The sequence below is a fragment of the Pagrus major genome, chromosome 13 (assembly GCF_040436345.1).
Source record: "Pagrus major chromosome 13, Pma_NU_1.0".
Taxonomy (NCBI): domain Eukaryota; kingdom Metazoa; phylum Chordata; class Actinopteri; order Spariformes; family Sparidae; genus Pagrus; species Pagrus major.
In genome coordinates this window covers 14,259,755-14,283,955 of record NC_133227.1, presented here as the reverse complement: position 1 = coordinate 14,283,955, position 24,201 = coordinate 14,259,755, and the positions used below count along the sequence as shown (strand labels likewise).

Below are 24,201 nucleotides of genomic sequence, written 5' to 3'. Positions count from 1 at the left end.
AGCTAACTTCTAAGACTCGTCAAAGACTGATGATTTGATATTGTGGCTGACCTGACCTACAATCCCAAAGCGTCAGTAGGCCTACTTGATGAGTTGGGAATGAGACTCAAAAATCTACTTTATTACAAATTGGACCTTTAAACTACAATTCTGGCCAAAGCCTGTCTTACAAATTGCCCCTTTGATGTTTCAGAGATTGTGTTTTTTTTACTAATAACTCTTGTGACTTTTCCTCTATGAGGTCGTGTTTGTTTTGGAGTGAAATATCTCGACAACTATTGGATGGATTGCCATGCAATGTGTGACACACATTCATGTCCCCTTCGGTATGAATTGTAAGAACTTTGGTGATCCCTTTGCCTCCCATACAGCTCCGTCATCTTCTCAAACGTTTTTGAGTAGGCTTACTACATGGTGTACTTTTTGTTTAGAGCAAATTGGATTATATTAGCATTCTTACACGCCTATGATGGTGTACATTTAAACAGTATACCTGCTAAACAGCATGTTAGCTTTGTCATTATGAACATTTTAGAATGCTATAGTTAGCTTTTACAGTACCTCAAAGCAATGCTGTATTTAAGTAGGCCAAAGTTTCAAAGAGCTGCTCACATGGCCGTAGACCCTTGTGATAGTCTTGCTACAGATATTGGGATTGGCAATTGTAAAACTGGGTTTCAAACCATTAGAGAAACACAAGACTAATGAGATTCAACAGGTTGTCATTGATGAAATACATCAATGTGGACAAGAGAAGGGCTGAGGAAAGACAAGGACATGTCAACAGCTGGCAAGAATGTTCTCCACAGCAGCAGTTTGTTTAGAATAAACACAAATGGATATTCAGCATGAGCAGTGATTGCCACTAGTCTAGACAGACAAAGAAAAAGAGCACCCAATTTCACCATCTATCACAGGAACATCCAAGACAGAAGACATTAAAGTAGCATCCAAAGTTTAATGGACAAGTGACATGTGGGAAGACTTTTATATCAGCTCATCTTCATGAGAATGTAAGCTGTAAATCTTCTCGCTCAGTTTCTTACTGCTTTTAGTGGAGAAAAACTGCTGGAGTGCGTACGTCTGTCCTTTAACATATTTCATTCCAGGTTAGAGTGTAGGCAGGCACATGTGACAGGAAATTTTCCACACTGCTACAGGCTCACGCTGATCCAATTATGATGTATTGAAGAGGCCTGAGAAGCAGAACATTCTTAAAAAGACCATGTATATAAAATATTGTATATTGAATAAAGAATTCCAGGGTTTTCTTACAGGAATTTGGAAAGTGTTAAGTACTGGATAGCCTATAACTCAGCCCCATAACTGCCTGACCTGATGGCAGTGATGTCTACATCCAGCAGCAGTGATATCAGCCATTCTGAATAGCCGCACTAGCCATGTTTCATTTGCACAACAATAACCTGGAGGATTTCATGCTTTAGAGATAGATCTTTTTTATATATGAAGATATTTACATCCCTTTGACCTGCACAGTGCAATGTAACTATTTTTCTACCAGCAAGACAAAGTGTATTTATTGTACACTGGCTTGTAATTTGGTCAAAGTGAAAGTACTGCTATTCCTCATTGATAGTGCAGGATTAACTTGGCAAGACATTAATAAAAGAGTGGAATCTCAGGTCCATTGGGATGCCATTAGATATTACCATCTGGCTGGTTGATCCATGGATGACTGTCTCTGTGTAAAGAGATACACCAACCATGCAGGAGCAATGGCCACTACAGGCCCATCTTACAGCTGAATACATGAAATAAGAATGTAGAATGAAGAATAAAAAGTGGCACTCAAGGCAGGAGATGAGACTGATGACATATTTTAGATCTGGATGTTAATTTTTTATTACTGTGCCACTGAAATACAAATGCACTCTTCTGTGTTTTATTTAACGAGGTGGTCTCTTTGGAATTAAAAACTCTGCTCAGTCTATTTAACTGTTTAAGAAAGACTTGGCCGAGAAATAAGCATCATGACAAACACTGCAGCTGTGCATACTTAGCATAATGACATAAATATTCATGAGCAAAAACAATTAAAGTCACGTACAGGTAAATGCAAAGTCAAAAGTCATTATGTGAGCAGAAGTGCAGCAGCATGTCAGCAGGGAGAGTAAATAGATTTAAGCTAAACAAAGAATAATCAGTTTCTTATTTAATCTGCCTTGAAATCCTTCATAATCATTTTAAACTGGCTCAGAGAGCCCAGCTCTTTCAGTTCTTCATCATTTCCCCATGGGCTATGGGAGCAGAGTACATGAAAGCCCTGTGGTCTAATTCTGTTTGCCTCAACAAGAAGAAGAGGGGAAAAAAACACTTCCATGATCATACACAGTTATTTTCCTCCAGGTTTCCCAGACAAGAGCACTGAAAGTAAACAGGCAGACCTAGCCTTACAGAGAAAAGTGTTCCAGTGGGCAAATCAACAAGTTTATAAGCTACAACAGCTGATATGTTCACTGTCAGCTATAAATGCTCCATGGTTTTCATTTGTTTAATCACATTGCTTTTGATATGGTTACACCAACATTTTAATTTTTCAAAGCAGGAAAAGCACATGCCTGATTAACAACATTAATCACCTGGTATAATGCACACTGCCTCGACTTGGCCATTACAATGCACAGAATCATCATTAATGGTTTTAGTATACGCCTGTGCTTTTTCTGTCAAGACAGACCAAACTGGTGTCATAACAGAAGACGTTGATGAAGACCACCGATAGAGAACATACTTTTAGAACTAAATTGATCATACTAGCCTACAATATAATCATGTTTCCATACTGTTAGGGAAATCATAATTTAATGGACAGATAAAGGTAAATTTATAATATCAGTTATCATCATCATCCCTCTTTGCTCACCACATTTTACCCTTTCTTACCCTCATGTGTCCATTAACTACAGGTTATGAACTTCTTTTTTAAAACACAACAATATGAAATTCCTGGTATTATCTTATCAATATCAGGCATGACAAGTCGGTAATTATCAGTTAATAGTATTGACTGAAAAAAATCAATACTGTGCATATACTTTTGAATTTGCAACTATTCTAATTGTGTGAACATTAAAGTAATGGTGTGCAGGACCATGTTGGTATATGTTTATAACAATTTTAAAATAATTGTGCAATGACCCAGGGGCGGTGCTGTAGTAACCTTAAATATGAATTCTTTATTAAGGGTCTTTAATGGTTATTTTAAAGCAACATTATGTAGAAATGGGTATTTTATGTGATTTGGCACCCCCCAAAGTTTCTGAGTGCAACACCACTGTGGTGAATACAAATCCCAGGTCTGTAACAATTTGTCAGATGTAATGTTGGTGCTAACTACAAACCAAACTCATGACGTCATAACAATGTAATGTGTTGAAAACTTGTATGTTGAAGTAAACATGTATGCAACACTGTGATCCTACCCTCTCACTGAAGTTACACAGTGCAGAAACAAGTGATGAGGGGCGGAGTGGCTGAGACAGAGACACCATTCACCCTGTTACAAGACACTGTACCATCAAAATGATTTAGAAGCTGTTATTTTAGGGTAAAAAAGTTACATAATGTTGCTTTAAATATTGTTGCAAGTGATAGGATTAAGCTTTCAAATAAATAAATAAATACTAAAAAGTAAAAAATAAAGTGGAACAGCAAAGGCTAAACCCTGCTTTATCCTGCCAGTTGCTAAAATGGCAGAATCATTTCTGATTGTTGCTCTATGAGACAAAGTTTTTTGGGTTTTTTTCTTGAACATTTGTAAGATAAACATGGGCATTTTATCCAAGCTTTTCTTTTTCAACCTGCTGTGGTATTTTAGCTTTCATTCTGCATTCATAAAACATGCAGTATTTGCTCATACAAAATATGTGTGGTATACAGGAAATTTCTATAGTTTTATGTTGCTTTGTAACTGATGATTTTAGAAGCGTATACTTCAAAGGTGCTTTATGTAGTTTTGGAAGAAATTCTAATCAGAAGAGAAAGATCTTAATTGACTGTTTTTTTATGCCTCAACAAATAATAAACAAACCTACTTTGTTTTCATGACTGAACAAACTGACCTTAAAGAACAACACAATTTCATACTGATTTACTTGTTTATATTTGGCGGACCCTGCCAAGTTTCTAGCTTCAAACAGTGTTCCGGGGTCCTTATCTACCTCATTAATATTGCAACTATTAAAATTCAGAGTTTTGATTTTCTCCCTAAAACTACCCAGTGCCCCTTTAAAGGAAACATACACTCACTGAGTTTGTCAAGTTATTTTTAATTCATATTTACATTATAATTTATTCTTTGTAATCACCATGTTGGAAGGGTTGAGTTTGCACACATTATTTCTAATACTTCACTCAGTAAATTTAGTCTGCACATGGAAAATGGAGATGGCCTGATTTCTTTGTATATAAAAAACAGCAGCTGATGTTGTTTATATATGTTATCCCTTTTTTAGGATCAAGAAGACATTTTCAACACTGTAACACACAAGACTGCAACATTCTGACTAACAGTACAATCCTAGAGAGCAGAGCCTCAAGGCAAACAGTGTGGTTAAAATAACTACACCTGATTCATATTAGAATCTCACTTGAATTACAGATTTACATGTGTTATGTAAGACAATTCATACGCATGCTAGCATAATTAGACATAGTCTAAATTTAGCCATAATTAGCACAGAAATAAAATATGCAGTGAGTATTGCAACCATTTAGATTTTACTTTATAAACGTAGTATTGATACACACTTACTGATCATGTAAAATAGTTATGGCTACAAGGTATTTTCACATCACAGGTGTATAACCTCATTTTGCCTGTTGTGGAACTGTTCGCAGAGGTTGAACAGCATGTCACAGGCATGGTCTGAGTAGCGTTTATATTCCAGGCTGCATCAGCTGTCATCGCAGAGTTATAACAGGGCTCAGTGGGAGAAAAAACGCTTGATGTAAGCAATGCATGTCACTGGAACTGGAGGCCAGACCATATCCACTATGACAAAAACAGGACTTTATAAGACTGGGGTTTTTCTTTCATGTGAATGGGGTAAGAGAGCTCTGGGCTGACACGGCTGTAGCGCCTGTCACTGAGTTCCGACATATGAGCAGGCCTACAGTCCTCGACAGGGCTGTGATTTACAGCCAGTGAAAAATGGCAAGTGAATATTTTATTGAAAGCCTGCTGTATGTGATTGGTCACAGTAGTGACAGGCTGCCAGACCCAACTTTAAACATATCGCACATTTCTGTGGAAGCTCAAACATGCAAGGCAGGAGTGAAAATTACAGATCAATGCTTTTTTATTTTATGTGCAAGCACCATTCTTGTAATTATAATTCAGTGTGTCAGTCATACCTAACAGTGGATCAAACTAGTATGCTAATAGCTTTTATCGCCTATGACTTTCACTACTATACAGCCTATAATGACTGTGATATTACCTCTTGACACTTTTCCTTCATTTCAAAAGGAAAAGTGTGAATGTGGTCTGTTAGATATACTCTGTTGCTCACCCCTCTTCCATCTCACAACACATAAAGGACTGGAGGCTGGTGGTTTCCTATCTGAGCTCCCAGCTGCTGCCAGCCTACAGTATAAGGCCACAGTAGTAAAAGCCTCCCACATCGTGTCAACTATAAATTCTTGTCTGTGTGACTGATGCTTTAGGTAGCTATGGAAACCTAATATAATACCCCCCTCCCTCTCTCGCTCCCTCCCTCCCCCCCTCCTCTCTCTCTCTCAGTCTGTGCCTGTGTCTCTCTCCCTCTCTCCATCCACACCAAAGCTCTTTAGGCTACTTTGCGCATGTACGGCCAGTCAAACCGAGCATTGCATCGACTTCAAGATGGCGAAAACACGTCTGGCTTGCCTCCTGACTCTCCTCTCAACTCACTGTAAGTACACAAATCACGTCAAGTTGCTTTTATTTCGCCCTTTTCTCCCCGAGGAACGTGAGCGTCGAGTGCTGTTTACTTCGGCATCTGTTTGGTCGAGGTTTTTACACCAGCGTGGGGCAAAAAGAAAATAGACTGTGCCTCAGAAGTAACCCTATCTGAACGCAACTAACGGTAAAGTCGAGCCAGAGTGACAGCCAGACAGACAGGTCTCTGCGACGTGAAGTAAATACGGTTATTAATTCTCTTAACGAAATGAGAAACATAGTCGCCATTTTTGATAGAACTTAGTGTAAACATGACGGGCGAACGTACGGCTCGAGCGATGGTTTCAAGCAGCTCTGGTGTATCAGATTCATCGCCTCCTCTCCCTCACTGTGTCTATCGGGAGTGAATGAGTGAAGTAACGCTGCTGTATGTTGAAATAAACTCTGCACGTAGCCGTTAGCATAGCCTGACTCAGTGAGCGAAAGGTTGAGCTCTTGCATCAGTTCACTGAGCGGCACATTTCACTGAGTCTGGTCGAGCCACCACGTTTCTGTGTCCTCACTCTGGAAAAGTTTCAGCCTCGCAAGTTCGGGGAGAGACTCGGTGTTTGTGAATTAAATATGAATTAATGCAGTTTCGTTGCCCGTGCCGTTAAACTATTTAACGTGGGTTTGGAGCCGTGGTGATGGCCGAGATGTTGGAAGTAGTGATGCGAGATAACGGTTTTTCCTGCGGCGGAATAAAGCAGGCTGTCCGCGGGAGGAGCCAGCCAGGCCAGTGGGTGTCCTCCACCCCCTCCTCCTCCTCCTCCCGCTGCTGCTGCTGCTGCTGCTGCTGGACCCTTTCAAACCGCACCAGAGCTGAGCTGGTCAACAGAAACAGCCGTCGGAAAATCGATTCGTTTCACTATATCAACCTTAAAGACCCTGTATCCCCCACTTTTTCAATTGTGTGGCTGGAAGCGATAAACGGTCACCTGTAAGAGCGAAGCACTTTCCTTTGAATATCAGCGCAAGCGGGCGAAAATCCCGTAAAGTTATACTTTTAATGTGAAGTTGAACATGATTGGAATGAAGGAGGAAAAGCAATGCCAAGTCTTTACTTATATGTAGGCTAACTATATGTGATTAAGTATCAACTACAGTAGAACAGAGATGAGCCACTTGTTGCTGTGCTGTGGAGCAATTTGTCGAAATTGTTTTTGTCCTCTGCTCTTGTGTTCAGGCCTTCAGGTTTAAAAAAGAATGGGACATTATTCATCCCTTCATTGATACAGACAGCCTACCCTGTGCCTGGCCATAGATTTCATGGGCTGAAGCCGTGCTTTAATTTAGGAAACCGTTTTAAAACATGGTTCAGATCATCGTTAGAGCACAGGAGGTTGTTGCTTTGACCAGGGGTTTGAAATTTAAGAAGAAATTAAGTTTCGTTTTAAGTGTAACAAATGTTTTGAGAAACATTTTTGTCACTCTTTTTTTAGGAATGCATCTACAACCTCTACTCTTTCTCTGTTTATTCGTGAATAACTGCTTTGAATTTTTTCATATAATTTTTCCATGAAATGTGGTGCTTGTTTTTCTCTCCTTGGACACAAATGAAGCGAGGTGTGAGAGGACAGACATACAGATCAAAGGGACGCACAGACATAAGAACCCCCTGTGATCTCTCAAGTGTGTGAATTGGCTTATTCTCTTTGCTTTAATTAGGAATTGCACTGGAGCTTGTTTGAAATCTGTTGCGGTGCTATCAACACTGTGTCTCTTGACGCACCTCGAGGCTGTGTGCTCATATTCATTTTTTTCCTTTTGCAAGCGATACATTTCAAAGTCAGTACTCGTAATGATGTTCCCCCGAGTAAATCTGTGACAGGGCATGGAAGCAGCACAATTGACATTTTCAGGGGGTGGGGGGGGGGCAGTGAGCTGGTGAAGATTTAAGAATTTCTTTTGTCTTGCCTGGACAGGGCTTAACCATGTGGCCGACTGGCTCCCAGCCAGACTCGCCACTGTCTTTAGATACAGGACAAATCTGGCTGGACTAAAGCTGGCTGCAGTCTGTGTTATGAATTAACTATTTGGTGCTGATAGGCACAGATTACTAATAGACACTGACTGTAATTAGAACGCTTGGTGGAATAAGCGTGTCGTTTGCTTCGCATCTTGTTCTGTAGGTCACACTTATTTCTGTGTCTGTGAGATGTGCTTGTTATTTTCAATTCATGACATTCTTTGGGTAGCGATCATCTTAATGGCTGCACAGCCCCAGCCATTCCAAGCAAGGCTAAACCCAGCATGGCTGAACATAGCTGCAAATATCAGCCCAGTCATCTGTCAGCGGACCGAAAGATGAGGGCCATTGTTATTTTAAGTACACATGCTTACAGCCGACTTTCCATTCTGATCTAATGGAATGCGTCAAAATTTTCCATTGTTGGCTTCACCTGAGCCATTTCACTTAAAATATTCCAAAGAACGTGGTACGTACTTTAAGAGGACATCTGCCAGAACCTTCCTGCCAAGAATATGGCCAAGATATTTGGGAGCTTGGAAGAAACTCAAAGTGGATTAGTACAGAGCAAATATAAACGTTGAGATCACTGCTTTGACTCTTATAAGAAACACTTGTGGAAAGCTATACATCAGACCTTAATGTTGCAATTTTGAAACTGCATCAACAACAAAAAACAATTGTGAAACTGATCATTAACAATTCATGCCTGAGACTCAGAGAAGACAAATATTGTTTCATACTTCATTAATCAGCTTTCACACTTGCTCAAGTGTTGAAATCTTTTTTTTCCTTTCCTGTGCAATTGACATTTTTATGACTTGACATTATCTTTGTGTTTACTCATGGCCATCAGCATAATCCAATTCAAGCCCTCTCTTTATCTGAATGGATAAGATAAGAGAGAAAGCTGTCCACTAGCTTGTTGTTGAGCCTCCCCTGTGCTCTCTGCTGATAAGTCATTGCATCATCCAGAGAGCTTTGAACATCCGCTAACCCACACATAACTGGGGTGCTGATCGGGTGACGTTACCCAGCATGCTCTTTAAACATTTGTCTAAATCAGAGCCAAGTGTCGGCCCTTTTTTTCATCGTTTGGCATGTGTGCCATAGCCGTTTGGTGTGGCAGGAGTCGGTGTGCCCCAAGATAACTGTGGATAGTGGCTCCCCTAGGAGCTGCGTGTTGTCAGATGTTTCCCTACCCAACCCAAAGCTTGTGAGCAAATGTTTGGAGCACTCTCTGAATGGCATGTACGGCCCCTGTGGGCAAGTCACATACAGTCTGACATTTTACTGCAGAGACAGTAAATGGCAGAGTAAAACAGGGACAGACAAACAGAAAGGAGTCCCTCGCTGCTGAGCATTTGTTTGTTACAAGTCAAGACTTCTTCCCTCCAGGCAGCCCTGAGTGAGAGGTGTCAGTGGCATAACAGATTTATCATAAGCTGTTTTTACACAGAGATCCCACAACAGTGCCATAAAGACCTCATTTTGTTGGCTTTGCTTTTTTTTTTTTACACTGAACCAAACAATGTGCTGCCCCACTGTGTGATTTCTGATAGCATGCCGGCATCATGGAAGTCAGTTCTGAAACAGTTTTTTTTTTCATTATCGATTAATTTTATGATTATCTTCACTATAAAACGATACATTTTTTCCGTCTATAAAATGTCAAATAAAATGCTCATCACACTTTCCCAGAGCCCAAAGTGACACGTTCAGACTGCTTCTTTTGTCAACCAACTGTCCAAAACCTAAAGACTCTTTATGTACTGACATAAATGACAAAGAAAGGCAACAAACTTTACATTTACAAAGCTGGAGCCAGGAAATGTTTGACATTTTCACTTGAAAAAAGGCTGATACAATTTATCAATGATCAAAATATTTGGCGATTAATTTTAATTCGTTCGACTAAACGACAATTTGACTAACTGTTGCAGCTCTATGTAACAGTGTGGGTTCCATCCTGCCGTCTCATCCTTTTTATCCAGACGTCCATTCAGCGCTGTTACTACTGATGGCTTAAAGGTGGAACAACAATGCCCCCTCATTCCGTGTTCAGACCTTTTATACAGAACGGTGAGGAGGAATAACAGCGACATTCATAACTTAAATAGGCTGTGTAGAAGAGACTATAGCTGTATATTTTGGTCTCAGCTCAGACTTAGCAGCAGGAAGACAATCTGCAGCTACCACAAGTGTGTTTATGGCCTTACTGAGAGTTGTCCAATTACTTTTACAAAATTACACAATTTTGTGATCACATTTAAATCACTGCAGTCAGCCATGTGGATATCTGGGCAACAACAGTCCCTCCATGGGATAAAGTCAGAGCAGCACATGGCCCTTACTGTGGAATGAGCCGAAACAGCTGAGCAGGCGTGGGTGGTGGTGTTTTGAGCAGCGTCGCAGGCGCAACCAGAAATATCTGCTGCGTCCCTCCCAAACCTGACTGTGCGTGTTAGCAAATGCAGCATTCCAAATAGAAAACACATGGGGGGAGAAACCGTCTCATCATATGTGCACTGACTAACAATCATAACCACCTGTTTTCCTCAGAGATAAAAGAGACCCCTGTTGATGAGCTGGCTGAGGTTAGAGCAGTAAGGGGGAGTTGTGAAGAAAGCTCAGCAGTGTTGCTAGTTGAAGGCGTTTAGAAAACAAGCTGGGTGTGACAATACATCTCCTGAGACAGAAATCCATTTTAACCTGACACAGAGAAGGATTCAACTCTCTGTCCTGCTTTTATCATTTTTTCGCTCACAGTAAGCTACAGCAGATGCTGAGGTTGAAAGGCAAACACGAACGTGCTCACGTTCCAGAAATGGCATTGGCATGTGCGTGCTTCAAATGTCAATAAGACTATCATGTGAAAGAACCTTCGGTCATAAACTAAAACCAGCCTTCAGGCAGTACATGCTGGCCAAAAAGCCCATATGAAAATATTATAATGGTCTCGGTGTGGATAAGGAATTTAGTGAGGTTACCAGAAAAACATGTTCAGATTAATAATCAGATACCCAGACAAGAGAGGGATTCATGAGAATAAGAGGTTAATAGTCGTCCTGTTTAGAGTAATGAGCTTTTGGAAATGATGGCTCTTCCTCAATAGGAGGGTAAAGTGGTTGTTTGTTTGGACAAGACATTATTATTGGATGTTTAGGCTACTCTAGATCAACAGGATAACTCCAAGATGCTTCTGTGCTGGCTGCCTGAGCTTAGGGCAGCAACAGAGGTTTCCTGTTTGATGATCTTTATCTGTGGTCACATGGTCCCTGGAGGGAGGAAGCACCATAGCAGTTCTCCTGCGCGTGGGTTCACTGGATACTGACGGAGTACATCAATAGGTCAAAAAAGACCGCCATCGATCAAACATTGGGACACTGTCAGCTTAGTGAAATAATTAGGGGCTTCATTAATGACATGGCAGAGGCAATGAACTACATGTGGCTGAGCCGCTGTTGCTCTGAAAGGAAAAAGCTTGAGGCTGCGCTCCCACTGAGAGTCATAACCAGATAATCGCTCCGGATTCATCTTTGTTTACCAGGCTGTAACAAAAGGGCAATTACTGTCTAAAAATAGCCACAAGGCAGAGTCATCCGACAACCTCAGGTGTTTGATCACTGTTCATTCCAACCCATTGGGTCCACCATTAAAACATCTATCGTGTTAATGATTGTGGATAAAACTTCTAGCTTAAAAGAACAGTTCACCTAAAAATGAAAATTCAGTCATTATCTACCCACCCCCATGCCAAGGGATAGTTGGTTGAAGTTTCTTAGTCCACAAAACATATCTGAAGCTTCACAGCAAAACAGCATTGCAGCATTCCCTGAAACAACTGAAGTGGATGGGGACTTGTTTTAAACCGTAAAAAGCAACAATTAAAAAAACAAACAAAGAAAAACTCTAAACAGCTTGGCCCTGAGATCCCAAATTGATTTGAAAAGACATTATTTACACCTTCGACACACAGCCAAGCTCATGCACTCACTTCATATGGGGTCGCGCTAAAGCTTTTAGCTTAGCAGCTACAGTTTTAGACAAGATCAAAATCAGTTTGGGATCTTGGGGCTTCCGGAGACTTGGATTATGCCAGACGAGCTGTATGGAGCTATTTTTTTTACTTATTTATTTACATTTTTTGCCTGTTGTTTTCTACGTTTTAAAACAAGTCCCCATCTACTGCTGCAACACTGTTTTTTGCTGTGAAGCTCCAAAAATGTTTTGTGGACTACAATACTTCACCCTTTTATTGGCATGGATGTTAGTAGATAATGACAGAATTTTAATTTGAGGGTGTTTTATTAACAATATCTCAAAAAACTTTTTTTTTTTTTGCTTGTTTTTTGTTTGGTTGCTTTTCAGTTCTGTGAAATTTTTCACCTCAAGGAGATACTGGAGGTTTGCACTCTCCTGAGCGGCATTCTAATTATTTTAATAATGTGTCAACAATAACTACAAAGGAAATAAAGTAACATAACATCTCAGCCTGACGACACACATAGGCATTTTGAAGGACTAATAATATACATACTATCTGTATGTTTGTTACCTTGGAGACAAGACCCCACCTCTCCACTGACACCTCCCAGAATGACGAACATACAGTAATGTCCTGCCTCTCACTACAGGTTGAGGAAGTGACTTTTGGCTGTTCAGTGCATATTTTTGAGTGAGTTTCCTGGTTTATATCATCTCTACTGCACAATGATATGGTGATTTTGGCTTACGATCTAGCGTTGTTTTGGGGGCGATAACAGGCTGCAGCGTATGGAGATCTCATCTGAAGAGCTGTACCTGTGATCCATATCAGTGCTGCAAATAAGCTTGTTGTGCCACTCGTTATTGTTAGCTCAAGAACTCCCTCTGCTAATCAGGAGCAGTTGTGCTTGAAGCTCATTTCCTTTCCTTACATCTGGTAGCCTGTAATTAGGGGGTTTCCACACCTCCATCCACCACATCCAGGTTCATGTCAGGCCTGCAGCATGCTACTGTGGAGTCAGTAGGGGTGTGGATGCACCTGTCACACATATAGCTATCAAAATAAAAAGCATGTTACATTATGCTTGTTAAATGATTTCAGAATTTCAGTTTCAAAAGAAACAAGGCTGTTCATGCTAATTGCTTGGGCTAGATATGGTCAGTTTAGCAGAGACACTAAATGTCAACTAGAGGACTTCATGTGACTTACTGGCATCCTCTGGCAGGCAGCGCAAAATGGGTTCAAAACAGCACAGCATAGACATGATAGATGGGGCTCGGTCAGTGAGCGAGACCCAGACCTTGATGCTCTTAACTTAAAAATAAATAAAATGAGGAAATTATTTATTGCATGCTGGCAAGGCGGGCATTTTTAGACTCAGCAAGCACTGAATGTAGCTTAGAAATGACAGTAAGGTTCTGAAACACTCTAAGTGTTTCTGAAAAGAACAAACAAATCATTTTCTTAGTGGTCAGAAATTCATGTCAAAGATTGATCTTAGTCTTCATCTCTGAAAAGAGGGACTGAGTAGCTCCATACTTAGCAGGACAGTCAGCAGAGAGGGGATTTCAGAGTGCTTGGGGTAAGACATGACACAGAAATCTTGGTGCACATCCAAATGACTTATTAGTGATGATTAACTTGCCTGTGCGTGCATGTGTGTAAGAGTAATAATGGAAAAGCAGTGGGTCTCTTTGTAAAATGTTTCGTGCTGGCCCTGCTGACTTTGTAGTTTTATCAGTTCAGACATTCATTATTGAGGTAGAATGAGGTAAATGCTCAGCATCAAATCATCTGCAGTCATTCTTAACACCATCTCATGTTCAGCTTAAAATAATATAGGACACTGCTGACTGTGAAAATAAATCACAAATTAGATTTTGTTTTTAATAAGAGTACTACAACTGCCTTAGTCTGCTCTGGAGTTTGATACTCGATTATTTCCAACCTCACAGAATTCAAATGTCACTATTTGTGACAGGCCGCAAGACATTACACTTAAGAGCCCATGAAGCTTTTACTATTTGAGCCATTAGATATATTGTCTTATACGTCATGTATTAAATATTCACTGAATTGTTCAACATTTGGGAAGTGCACTTTCTGGCAGAGAATTAGATGAGAGGATTGATACCACTCCCATTACTGTCTGTTAGACTGTTTATGAATCTACAGTCAGCAGCCGGTTAGCTTAGCTCAGCACAAAGACTGGAAACAGGAGGACATAGCTAACCTGGCTCTGGCCAAAGGTAACAAAATCCACCAAAATAGCATGTTTAAATTAAGTGCACAAATTAAAATGTCTCATTTGTTGTCCATTCAAAAACACAAGTGTAAAAATAAGACTTCTACATTTTACTGAGGGTTATCTGATGGATCACAGTGGGGTTTTTTACCATAAGTACCAGGTGGAAAATCCCTACCTCGTGTAATAGCTTAGATACAATTTTATTTTTCATTTTTCATTATGCTGTTTCAAAGTATATATAATGCATGTTTGATGCTTTAATATCTCAATAATAACAACACTTTCACTAATGTTCGGTTGGCCCCTAATTTACCTGTTGGGCTACAGACTAAAGAAAATGACAGCAGTTTGTCTGACCAGCAGTAGGGTTGCCACAGTGACAACATTTTCCCACCGACTAATAAGCTTGTGACAACACTGGTAATACCTGATACGCTGGGCTTTTTAAAAAGAAAAGACGCTCACTATCTGCAGTGCTGTGTTCATTCACTACTAATGCAAACCAACCATTTCTTAAAGCTGCAGCTTCACATTAAAATCATTTAACTGGTTTAACACAAGTTGAGTTTTAATTTGAAGTAGCAATAACAAATAAGCATTAAATAGAATAGCAAAATATGCTAGCAAAGCAACACAGTGCATAAAATGAGCACTGAGCTGAAAATGACAGCTGTGACTGTTGTTGTTAGCAAAACATACTGTGACGTCACAGTGATTCTGTCTATTTCCCAGCTGGAAGCAACTGCTAAGCTACCAGAAATAATTCAGCACATAAACACACGTGAAACAGCAAGTTGTTAAGATAAAACAAATGAGATATAACGTGTTAATAAGTAAACCTTAGAGGGGCTGGTAGGAGGATTTTCTTGTGTTTGGACTGGTTTCCAGTCTCAATGCTAAGCTAGCCTGCTGGATGTAGCTTCATATTTACCCTACAGACATGAGAGTGGTATCAATCTATTCATCTAACTGCCAGAACACCAGAAAGCTAGTATGCATATGTCCCAAAATATCCAGCTATTTCTTCAATTGGTACATGAGGATATACAGGTATAATTAAAACTGTTTCATGTAAATTCCAAAAGCTGTATAGTAGCTATAATCAAAAGGACTGCTGCTGTAGACAGTCCACCAGTACAGTCAGAATGCATTCAGCTGACTGGACAGATAGAGTTGGCAGATTGTAACCAGACCATGTGGCCATATGGTGTGAGGGCTATCCCTTCTGGACTACTTAGTGGTAAATATGTTGAGATTGAACTGGAATTGATAGCAATTCCAGTTCAATGCTGCTTATGCTGCTTTAGAGCTTGCCAAAATATCTTTTGGTAGACAGTAATTAAAATGGCATCGATCTGATGTTATTGACCACGTACACCAGTGGCTTTTAGGTCAAATGGTGACAAAGTAGATGATCATGAATACCTTCAGCCCAGTGCTCTTCCCCTTTTTCCTTTAAAACTTCCTCATCAGCTGTGTGAAGAATTGTCCTCATTCAAAGTGTTATTGGGTGGAACAGGAATAAATACTTAAAGAGAGTGGAAATGGTTGATATCTCGGAGCATTAATGGAATTTCTTGATTCTGTCAGAAAAGATCTAGAGTGCCTGGATCGTCCATGCTTTTTAGCCTTTGCTGTGGATCATGCAAGAGTATAGCTCAGCGCACACAGTGCTGTTGCCACATGTGTGTGAGGGCAGACTTTGGGTAAGCAAGTGCCTCGGATATTTGTCAGGATGCCAGACATAGGCGACGAGTTTGTAACATGGTTGCTGGCCCTGTACCGAGCCCCAATAGAGGGGGCTTTGCATGTGTGTCATAGAAAGCAATAGAGGGGAAAGAGGAGAAAGCAATTTGGGTGGATTTCATCGTGACTCAGTGGTTTGTCAGGCATTTGTCATCATTGTAACAGGTCACTTAAAATGGCAAGGCTGCAGCTTCAGAGCTGATCAGAGACGTGCAGTAAGTATTAAGTTGTGACTGTCCTATAATTTTAGCTACAAAACCTTCACAGAGACTTAAGAGAACTGTTGACAAGACTGTCCACAGACCAGCAGAGCTTAAGGGAAACAACATTTTGAAATATATTTTCAGATGCTGTCGTCTGTATTGACCTGGGCTAAATGACGGAAAACAAGAAAATGGGAAGAAATGACAGAAACAGAGGATGAGTCAGTGAATATTCCACAGCCCATCTGTGTTCAGGGATTTCCTGAATTCTTTAAGACTGTAATTAGCCTTAATTGTCAGTTTCTCAACATTAAACCTCATATCCTGTAAGGGCAGAGTCATTCCCAAAATGACCATGTTATCTACTCTGCCATTTCCTTTCACAAGACTGCTCTACTTCCAAAGTCAGATTAATATATTTATACAATGGTCATTATGAGAGCTTAAAAGGTAACTATAAAAGAATCCACTGGGGGTCTTTTAAGGTCATTTAAAACTATTTTCGTTGCATGGAAAGATCCCAAAATAGATGGAATAGATATTTTAACAGACAGGTTAAACAAGACAAGTACAGGCTCTAAGTTGACAGTAATATGGCCACATTCTTTTGCATTGTTGCCCCTGTGAATTCTCATATTCAAACTATGTAGAAAGTTCAGAAAATGAAAATAAAAAATCTAAGCAGGATTAATTAAGCAATTCTTTTTGAACTCGCTCTCTTGTACCCTAATGACAAGCTCCATTCTGTCTGATCATTTCTAATTAAAAGAGCAGTCCACTGGTCTAGCAATGCACTCCTATAACACTGTTGGACTCATTATGGACATTTCAAAAACATTTGATCGAAATCGTTACTGCAGAACCAGAGATATTTTTCCCCCCCACCCATTCTTCTTCCTTTTTAAATATACTGTGTAGTATTTAACAATACTACTTACCAAAATAAAACTGTGGGAACAAAGCGTTGATGTGTAAAATTTGTGTTGTGACCTTTAAGTGTAGTGACTTGAGAATACCTAGTATGCCTGTATGATCTGGGTTTGAAAGTAACTTCAACAATCTTACCAGGAGAGTTTTTACACTTTAGAAAAAGTAGATCCTGCTAAGACAAAATTGTACCTGATTCCTCAGTTGCTTGACTAGTTTCTTGATTAGTTGCAGTCTGCTTCTTGTCTTGCTCATCAATAAAAACAAAGTCACATCTCAAAGCTCTTGAACCTAAGAATACAGAGAGCACAGATGTGCAGTTCCTAAAATATTCAACATACAAAAGCAAAGAGCCAACAAATAATTTATTGAGAAAATAAAAAACAACGGCAGAAAACAGGAGAACAAAAGCCATTTAGTCAGCAGGGGTAAAGTTTACAGTTCTCATATGAGGCCTCAGAATACATGTGTGTGGGTGGTGAACAAGAGGGGAAACATACAACAGGCCGCACTCCAACCCAAAGTTGAAAACTGCCCCAGAGCCATTGATTCTGGCTCGATCTGGCTCGAGCTAGAACAATGATCTTATGGTTTCATAAGCTTTCCAGCACACTTTCAGAGGGAATCTGTATCTCCGCGCTGACTAGTGTCTCTAAACAGCCTCCGTCCAGCCAGTGCTCGTGTGTAATGAGTCCCCCTACTTACACCCCCAACCCTCCGCCCTTCCCTCGCCGCGGATCACTCATGCAGAACTGAGCGTCTATACAGTTTTATCTCAGATCATCAACACTCAAGATCATCAGTGTTCACATCTGTGGGCGGCTTCCTTTAGGGAGATTGTTAGCGTGGTAACGTTGTTCAGTGAGACGTTCTGTTCTGCATGGAGGGATGAGCTTTGAAGGACTGCTGTAATGTGCTGGTATCCAACCTAAAGGTTTCAGTCAGATATGAGCAGAATGATCCTCATGAATGGGACTTATGCCTACTCTATTATACTGTTGTCCTATCTGTGTTGAGATGGATGCATTTAAGCAGATTGAGTCTGGCATTTTGCCAATCAGTGGTAGCTGTGGCTTATCAGGGCTGGGCATGCTGAGCCCACACCACAGAATCCAGTGCAGTCTGAATATTTCTTATTGGAGGCATCAGCCAGACTAGTGACTCTATTTCTGATTGATGGAATATTCTGCTCACTCTGACCAATGTGCGCTTGTACAGTAATTAGTTAACAGGTTATTTTTTTCCTTCACACAGCTGAATCATTCCACATCCATGTTGCATGTAAAGCCGCAGCACAATCTGTATAATTTGACGAGGTAAACTCCATGAGGTTTGGATTTCCTTACTGGATCAAGCGCCAGATGTGTGCAGGTTTTTGTTTTTGTGTTTGCATGTAAACACCAACCAAAAAGCACATTATAATCTGCTTAGTAAAATGTTCCTGCACTCTCAACTATAGGAGAAAAAAATGATTCAATTCAAAAAAGTCATTATTTTCATGTGTGTGTGATATTAAACTATGTCTTTGATTGTCACAAAGGACATCATTTTCCATGTAATCAACAAAATATTGAACAGGACAGCACATGTATGCCATGCTCAGCCTGCGGAATGCCACAGAGCAATAATGTTGGACGCAAGCAGAGACAGCAGGTGACTGAGGTCGCCAGCTGTCCTCTATTCTTACCATGAAAGCACTTTGGAACTTAGCCATTGTTTCCCGGACCAGTAGGTCACACTGTAACTATGAACAGTACACCTTTACTTCCTGTGTGACTGTAAGCATGGCAGCATAGTTGATGTTAGAGCCTGGAAACAGAATGGGAGGCATGAAATGTTCGGTCGTTTGGCTGTCTGATGCCTCTGTCTGGTATTTCCCACGGAAACCCATCAAGGATTCCTCCCTGAGCAGGTGATGGAAGTGCGGCTCCAGCAGTGGGGGCCGCAGCAGGAGCCTCAGATGGTTTCCCTCCCCAGCTGTTGTTTAAGCGACATTCCCTGTCCCACAGCTCAGTCAGTCTGTCCAAACTATTTGACTCGAGAGTATGCCTTAATGCACATTTGGTGTCTGAGGGGCTGCTTGTTGGCAAATTCTTGTTTGGAATTTGCACACTTTGATGGCTCAATATTTATTTATTTATTTATTTAACATAGTAGGCACATAATGTTCATAAACAACTGTCTCTTGAAATGAGCAACAGTCATGATTTATTCACAGTTAATGTGTCTTGCAAAATGGAATTTGGATGTCTTTTTTCAGTATGTGGCTTATGAGAGCAGGCAACTCCACCCTGTTAATTAGGAGTTATTTCAGAGATTTGAATAAACACATAGCAAAACACAAAGCTGTTTGTTTATATATTTTGATTTCCGTGTGAAGCCATGGAATTTTAGTAAATGTTAAATATATAATTGAACATCTAAAGGATAAGTTCACGCACACAGCAAAGCAGCATTGAAGCATTCTCCTAAACAACTGAAGTAGCTGGGGACTTGTTTTAAAGCAACAAAAAAAAAAAATACAGAAAAAAATACAAAACTAATAAAGCTCGTCTACCAAGATCCCAAATTGATTCGACATTATTAGACATTATTTACATTCCTTTTCAAGCCAAAGCTAGCTAATAAGCTAAGCAGGCACCCCATCTAAAGTGGTGCACAAGCGAGACCGCACATCAAGGCTGTAAATAACGTCTTTTTTAATCAATTTAGGATCTCTGGATTTCCAGAGACTTGGATTACGCCAGACGAGCTGTGTGGAGACATTTTATGTTTCCTTTCAGTCGTTTAGTTTCACTTTAAAACAAGTCCCCATCTACTTAAGTTGTTAAGAAGAATGCTGCAACGCTGTTTTACCGTGAATCTCCAGATATGTTTTGTGGAAAAAAAAACTTCACCAGACCTACCATTGGCATGGGAGTAAGTAAATAATGACTGATTTTCATTTATGGGTGAACTTATCCTTTAACACCTCTCTCAATTTCAAGCTTTCTTGTGATTTAGATGCCTCAGACAAATAATGTGCGTATTCTACTGAGTTCGCACATCACCTAGAAAGACCTTTCCAAAGGGACCCCTAAACAAACACAGAGGTGAAAGTTGTCTCTTTTTCTAAATGCTCGTGCCCCCTGTGCCATCACTTTCTCCAGTTAGTCTTGTTTTAAAAATGAGTTGACCCCAGTCCCCTCCACCACGCCTGCCTGTCAAAGCACATTTCACCTGTGACCAGTCATCCCCACACAGTCACACACTTTTGGCGACCTCACATTCTGCACTCCTCTTCATGTACTCCATATTAGTGCTTACTAAGGAACAATGAAACTGTTAGAATTGCCACCCACAGCATTATACAACATGCGGGCCAGTTGCCACAGTTTGCGAGAGCCTTCTTTAAAGGAAATCTTTGTCAAAGAGCAGATCTTTTAGCAGTGAAATGTTTGACCCCTTGACTCTTTGCTTGACCATGCTGATTGACTTGAGCTTTTTTTCTCACAAAGTCAGCAGACACTCCCTTCTGTCTGGTTTTTATTAAACTGTTCAGCAATCACATGCTGAGTAAACCCTCATTTATATTGTATTTCTATAAACAGCATCTGGAGTTTGTTAGTTGATTGTGAATTTAGAAGCCTCGCTGATGATGTATTGTAGTCATACAGTACATCAGATTTTAGTGCTCTCACCAATCTCAGTACAGTCTATGGTTTGTGGAAAACAGTTAAATCAAATGGCATGTGTATGATTCTTAGAATATAAACAGGTTACTGGAAGAGTTATGAGTCATCTGTTGAAAAAAACAGTGTTGCGAAATAAGTTAAAGGTCTAAGAACTCAGTTTTATTTATAATGAACCCAGGAAAGAGAGGCTTTCTGAAATGATTGTCTCCACCAGTGATCAGAAATGCATCATGTCAATCTAACCACTGTGCTTTTCCAGTATTCAGACTTCTACTACACAAAATGCCTTTTGTTTCAGAGTGAGAACAAAGACCAGTTAATAGTCCGGGCTGTGGGAAGCCACTGTTGTAAGAGTAGACGTTAGAAATACTGGGATTTGTCCTGGGCCTGCTGTTTCAGAACTGATAGCATCTTGATGACTGAGCTGAATGCTGCTGGGAGGCCCTATTATGAAGACTTTATAAGCTTCCTGCTGCCATCTCACACATTATGCTCCTGAGTACCATAAATGTGCAGCTACACAGTTCAAGACATGAGTGCATGTGGCTCCACTCTTCTTGTGTGTGTTTAATGCACTGTTGCATTTGTCTGTTGGCATTCATGCTTAGTTGCTTGTTGTCATTTAGTTAAAGTGAGCCTCAGATGAGAGAACTGCCAGTGCAGAGGTATTAAATAAACACTCAACTCCTGTCCGTGCTGTGGAGATGTGCAGGTTGTGGGAATACGCAGCTCATGAAAACAGTTTAAAATAAAAGTCAGCAGAGTTGTATAAAAAGTTGGTGTGTCCCTAAAGGCTGCATCACAAAAAGCACTCTTTCAGTTCGGCTCTTTTCAGCGGGCATCCTTGGAGCATGCAGGAAGTGAGGCAGATTAAACCTTTTGGACCTGCTAAGTCAACATGTCTCTGCTGTGTGGTGTTGTATTATTGTTCAGTTGTCAGTTGAGCCTTAGCTCATCGTGGTCGGCTCCGCTCATCGTCCACGCACTCAACAATGAGCGCTTATCTCTGCAGGCTGTGGCAGAGTGGCTCAGCTGCCCCCATCTCTCTGGCCAAATGAGCATTATTAGGTAAAGGAACTGCTGGCTGGTCAAAAAAAAAAAAAAGACCCATGTTAATATCCCAGCATCCAGATTAGCCTGATATCTGCAGATGTGAGGGTTTCCAGATCTTTATATGTTGTAGAGGAATTATTGGTTAATCTTTTGTGGCGTGCTGATGGAAAGCTTTAAAAAAAAAAAAAAAAACGGTGAATATTTTTATTGAGGATCGAATGTGTGTGTGTGCATGTGTAAGTATAGCGAGTGGGGGAGGTTTTGGTGTGCGTGGTTACAGGCAACAGGATGTTATCCAGGGATTTATCACTATGTATTATTATCTGACCAATTCATTGTTGACTCGCAGGGAAGAATGTAGGTTAGTGCACAGTAGCAACAGTCATTTAAAACCCTGCTCTAGAGATCAGTTTAAAATGGCGTCACAATCAGTGGACTCATGGAATCATGAAATGATACTACCCATAAGCCACTCCCGTAGCCATACAAACATTTATTTTCATCATGGTTGAAAAGGGCCCATGTGGAAATTGCATTCCTAATTAGGATTAAGGAAGGGGTCAGGCAGCCTGGACTAGAATGTGAAGCATTTGCAATGAGCGCCGCTCATGCCATCTGTGCAGAGAGTGGTGAGGAGCTAATTCTGGCACTGAGTGTGGTGCGATTTAACACAGATTTTTGTGGTAGCAGCTTCAATTCAAGCATGGGATTTGACTCTGACTGCAGCCCAAAAAACTGTTGCAGCTAGTTGAATTAGCCCCCACCCCCTCCTGTTAGATCTCCTTTAAGCTGACGCCATGGAGCTCCCCAATTCAATTGGACATCCAACATGTGCGGCACGTCAGATTGTTCGCATAACAGAGATGCTGCGCCAGGGGAGGCCCGCTCACCCTCTTGGCCTTATGCTTCAATCTGTTTTGACAAGGCGTTCTCACTGTCTCCCTCAAGAGGTTGACCTGGGCTAGAAAAATGAGCACGAGCAGCCAATTATTTCATCATGAAGTATGGTCATGGGTTCTCTGGTTGCCTATGGAAGGCAGGGGGAGCTACCACTGCTTACACCTCTTACCTGGGAAGGATCCCAATTAGCAGACTGTGGGGGTCGTGCTGACAGTTGCTATATATAGTGTCTGAACGTTTGAATGCTCGAGGAACAGTTCATGATCGTAGGATATTACATGCGATGGTCCACATCATTAAAGTGCAGTTGAGCTTCAGAACTGATATGGAAATCTGCCATGTATCAACAGTTACAGGCTTGTTATCTCTCTTGCAGCTATTATTTTAAATTTTGTATAATTGTCACAGCCACTAATACAGCAACCCAACCCCCAGAATAAACGTTGGTAATATACGTTTCAGCAAATCAAAGATATGTTGAAACTTGACATTTCTTTATGCTGCAAATTTACATTTATTTATGTTCAATTTTCAATTTTATGTTGTGACAGCCCTGTGCCTATGGGTACGTTAGGGGACAAAAAACACTCAGTTGGGGTTGGGAAAAGATCATATTTTAGCATAAAATACTTGTTTCGGTTGCCACAAACACTGCTAAATGTCTGGTTTGGTTGCCATGAACACAGCTAGAAATCATCCCAACGTATCATCAGAAATTTCCAGTGTCTTTGGCGCTTAAAGATCTGAAAACGCCTTCACCAACAGTGGTCTCTTGCTTAGCAGCTGATCACCTCACCACTATACCCTCTATCTCCTGACAAGAAAGTCAGCTCATATACCATATATGTAATTAGAACATGATAGGATGCATATTGTAGGAATGTTGATATGATACAGTGGACATACAGTATGTATTATTTTACATTACTACTGAAAACACCATAAAATGAAGCAGTACACTTTACAGTTTCTAGTGGTGTTTGATTTCTTACATTCTGACTTTCTTTAAACAGAATTAATATCATTGCAGAGGTGACAGACAGTCATGTTGCTAATTATTCATGTTCAGACAGCTAGAGGAGGGGGGCACAGTGTTTCAGCAGAGAGTGCAATACTGGAATTACACTGCATCGCAAATATAACTCTATGGAGTATCAGGTTGTCCTTCAGGATCTCATGACTGGATTTCTGCTCAATAGATTTAGGTCTACACTTCCACAATGTACGTGGTCCTCAGTCACAATACCCATCAACCATTGTTCTGCTTAATTAAGCATTCATTCACTCCTACTGCCTGAAACTGTGTCACAAAACAAAGGTCTCCATTGGCATGCATTGATGCTGGGACCATGTGAAGAGGCAGTGTGACACCAAACAACAGTACTATTTTTATACAGCAACCAGGATCTGATTATCTCTGGGCCAAGATATTTCACATGACTTAATGAATGAGTAATATTATCATTGAAGATCATTCAGTGGATATCAGTTCCTTGTAAATGCCTGATTGTCAACAACAACTGTGGCAGCATGAGAGGATACGTGGCTTAAG

General features: G+C 40.5%; 1 protein-coding gene across 1 annotated transcript in view; it reads left to right on the top strand.

Annotated features, from left to right (window-relative positions):
• Positions 1–5,768: 5,768 nt before the first annotated feature.
• Positions 5,769–24,201, top strand: part of jam3b (junctional adhesion molecule 3b) — a 41,405-nt gene continuing 22,972 nt past the window's right edge. Inside the window, exon 1 of the mRNA XM_073479576.1 lies at positions 5,769–5,915. Coding sequence (XP_073335677.1) covers positions 5,867–5,915 — 49 coding nt within the window. The 5' untranslated portion in view covers positions 5,769–5,866. The remainder of the gene's footprint in view (positions 5,916–24,201) is intronic.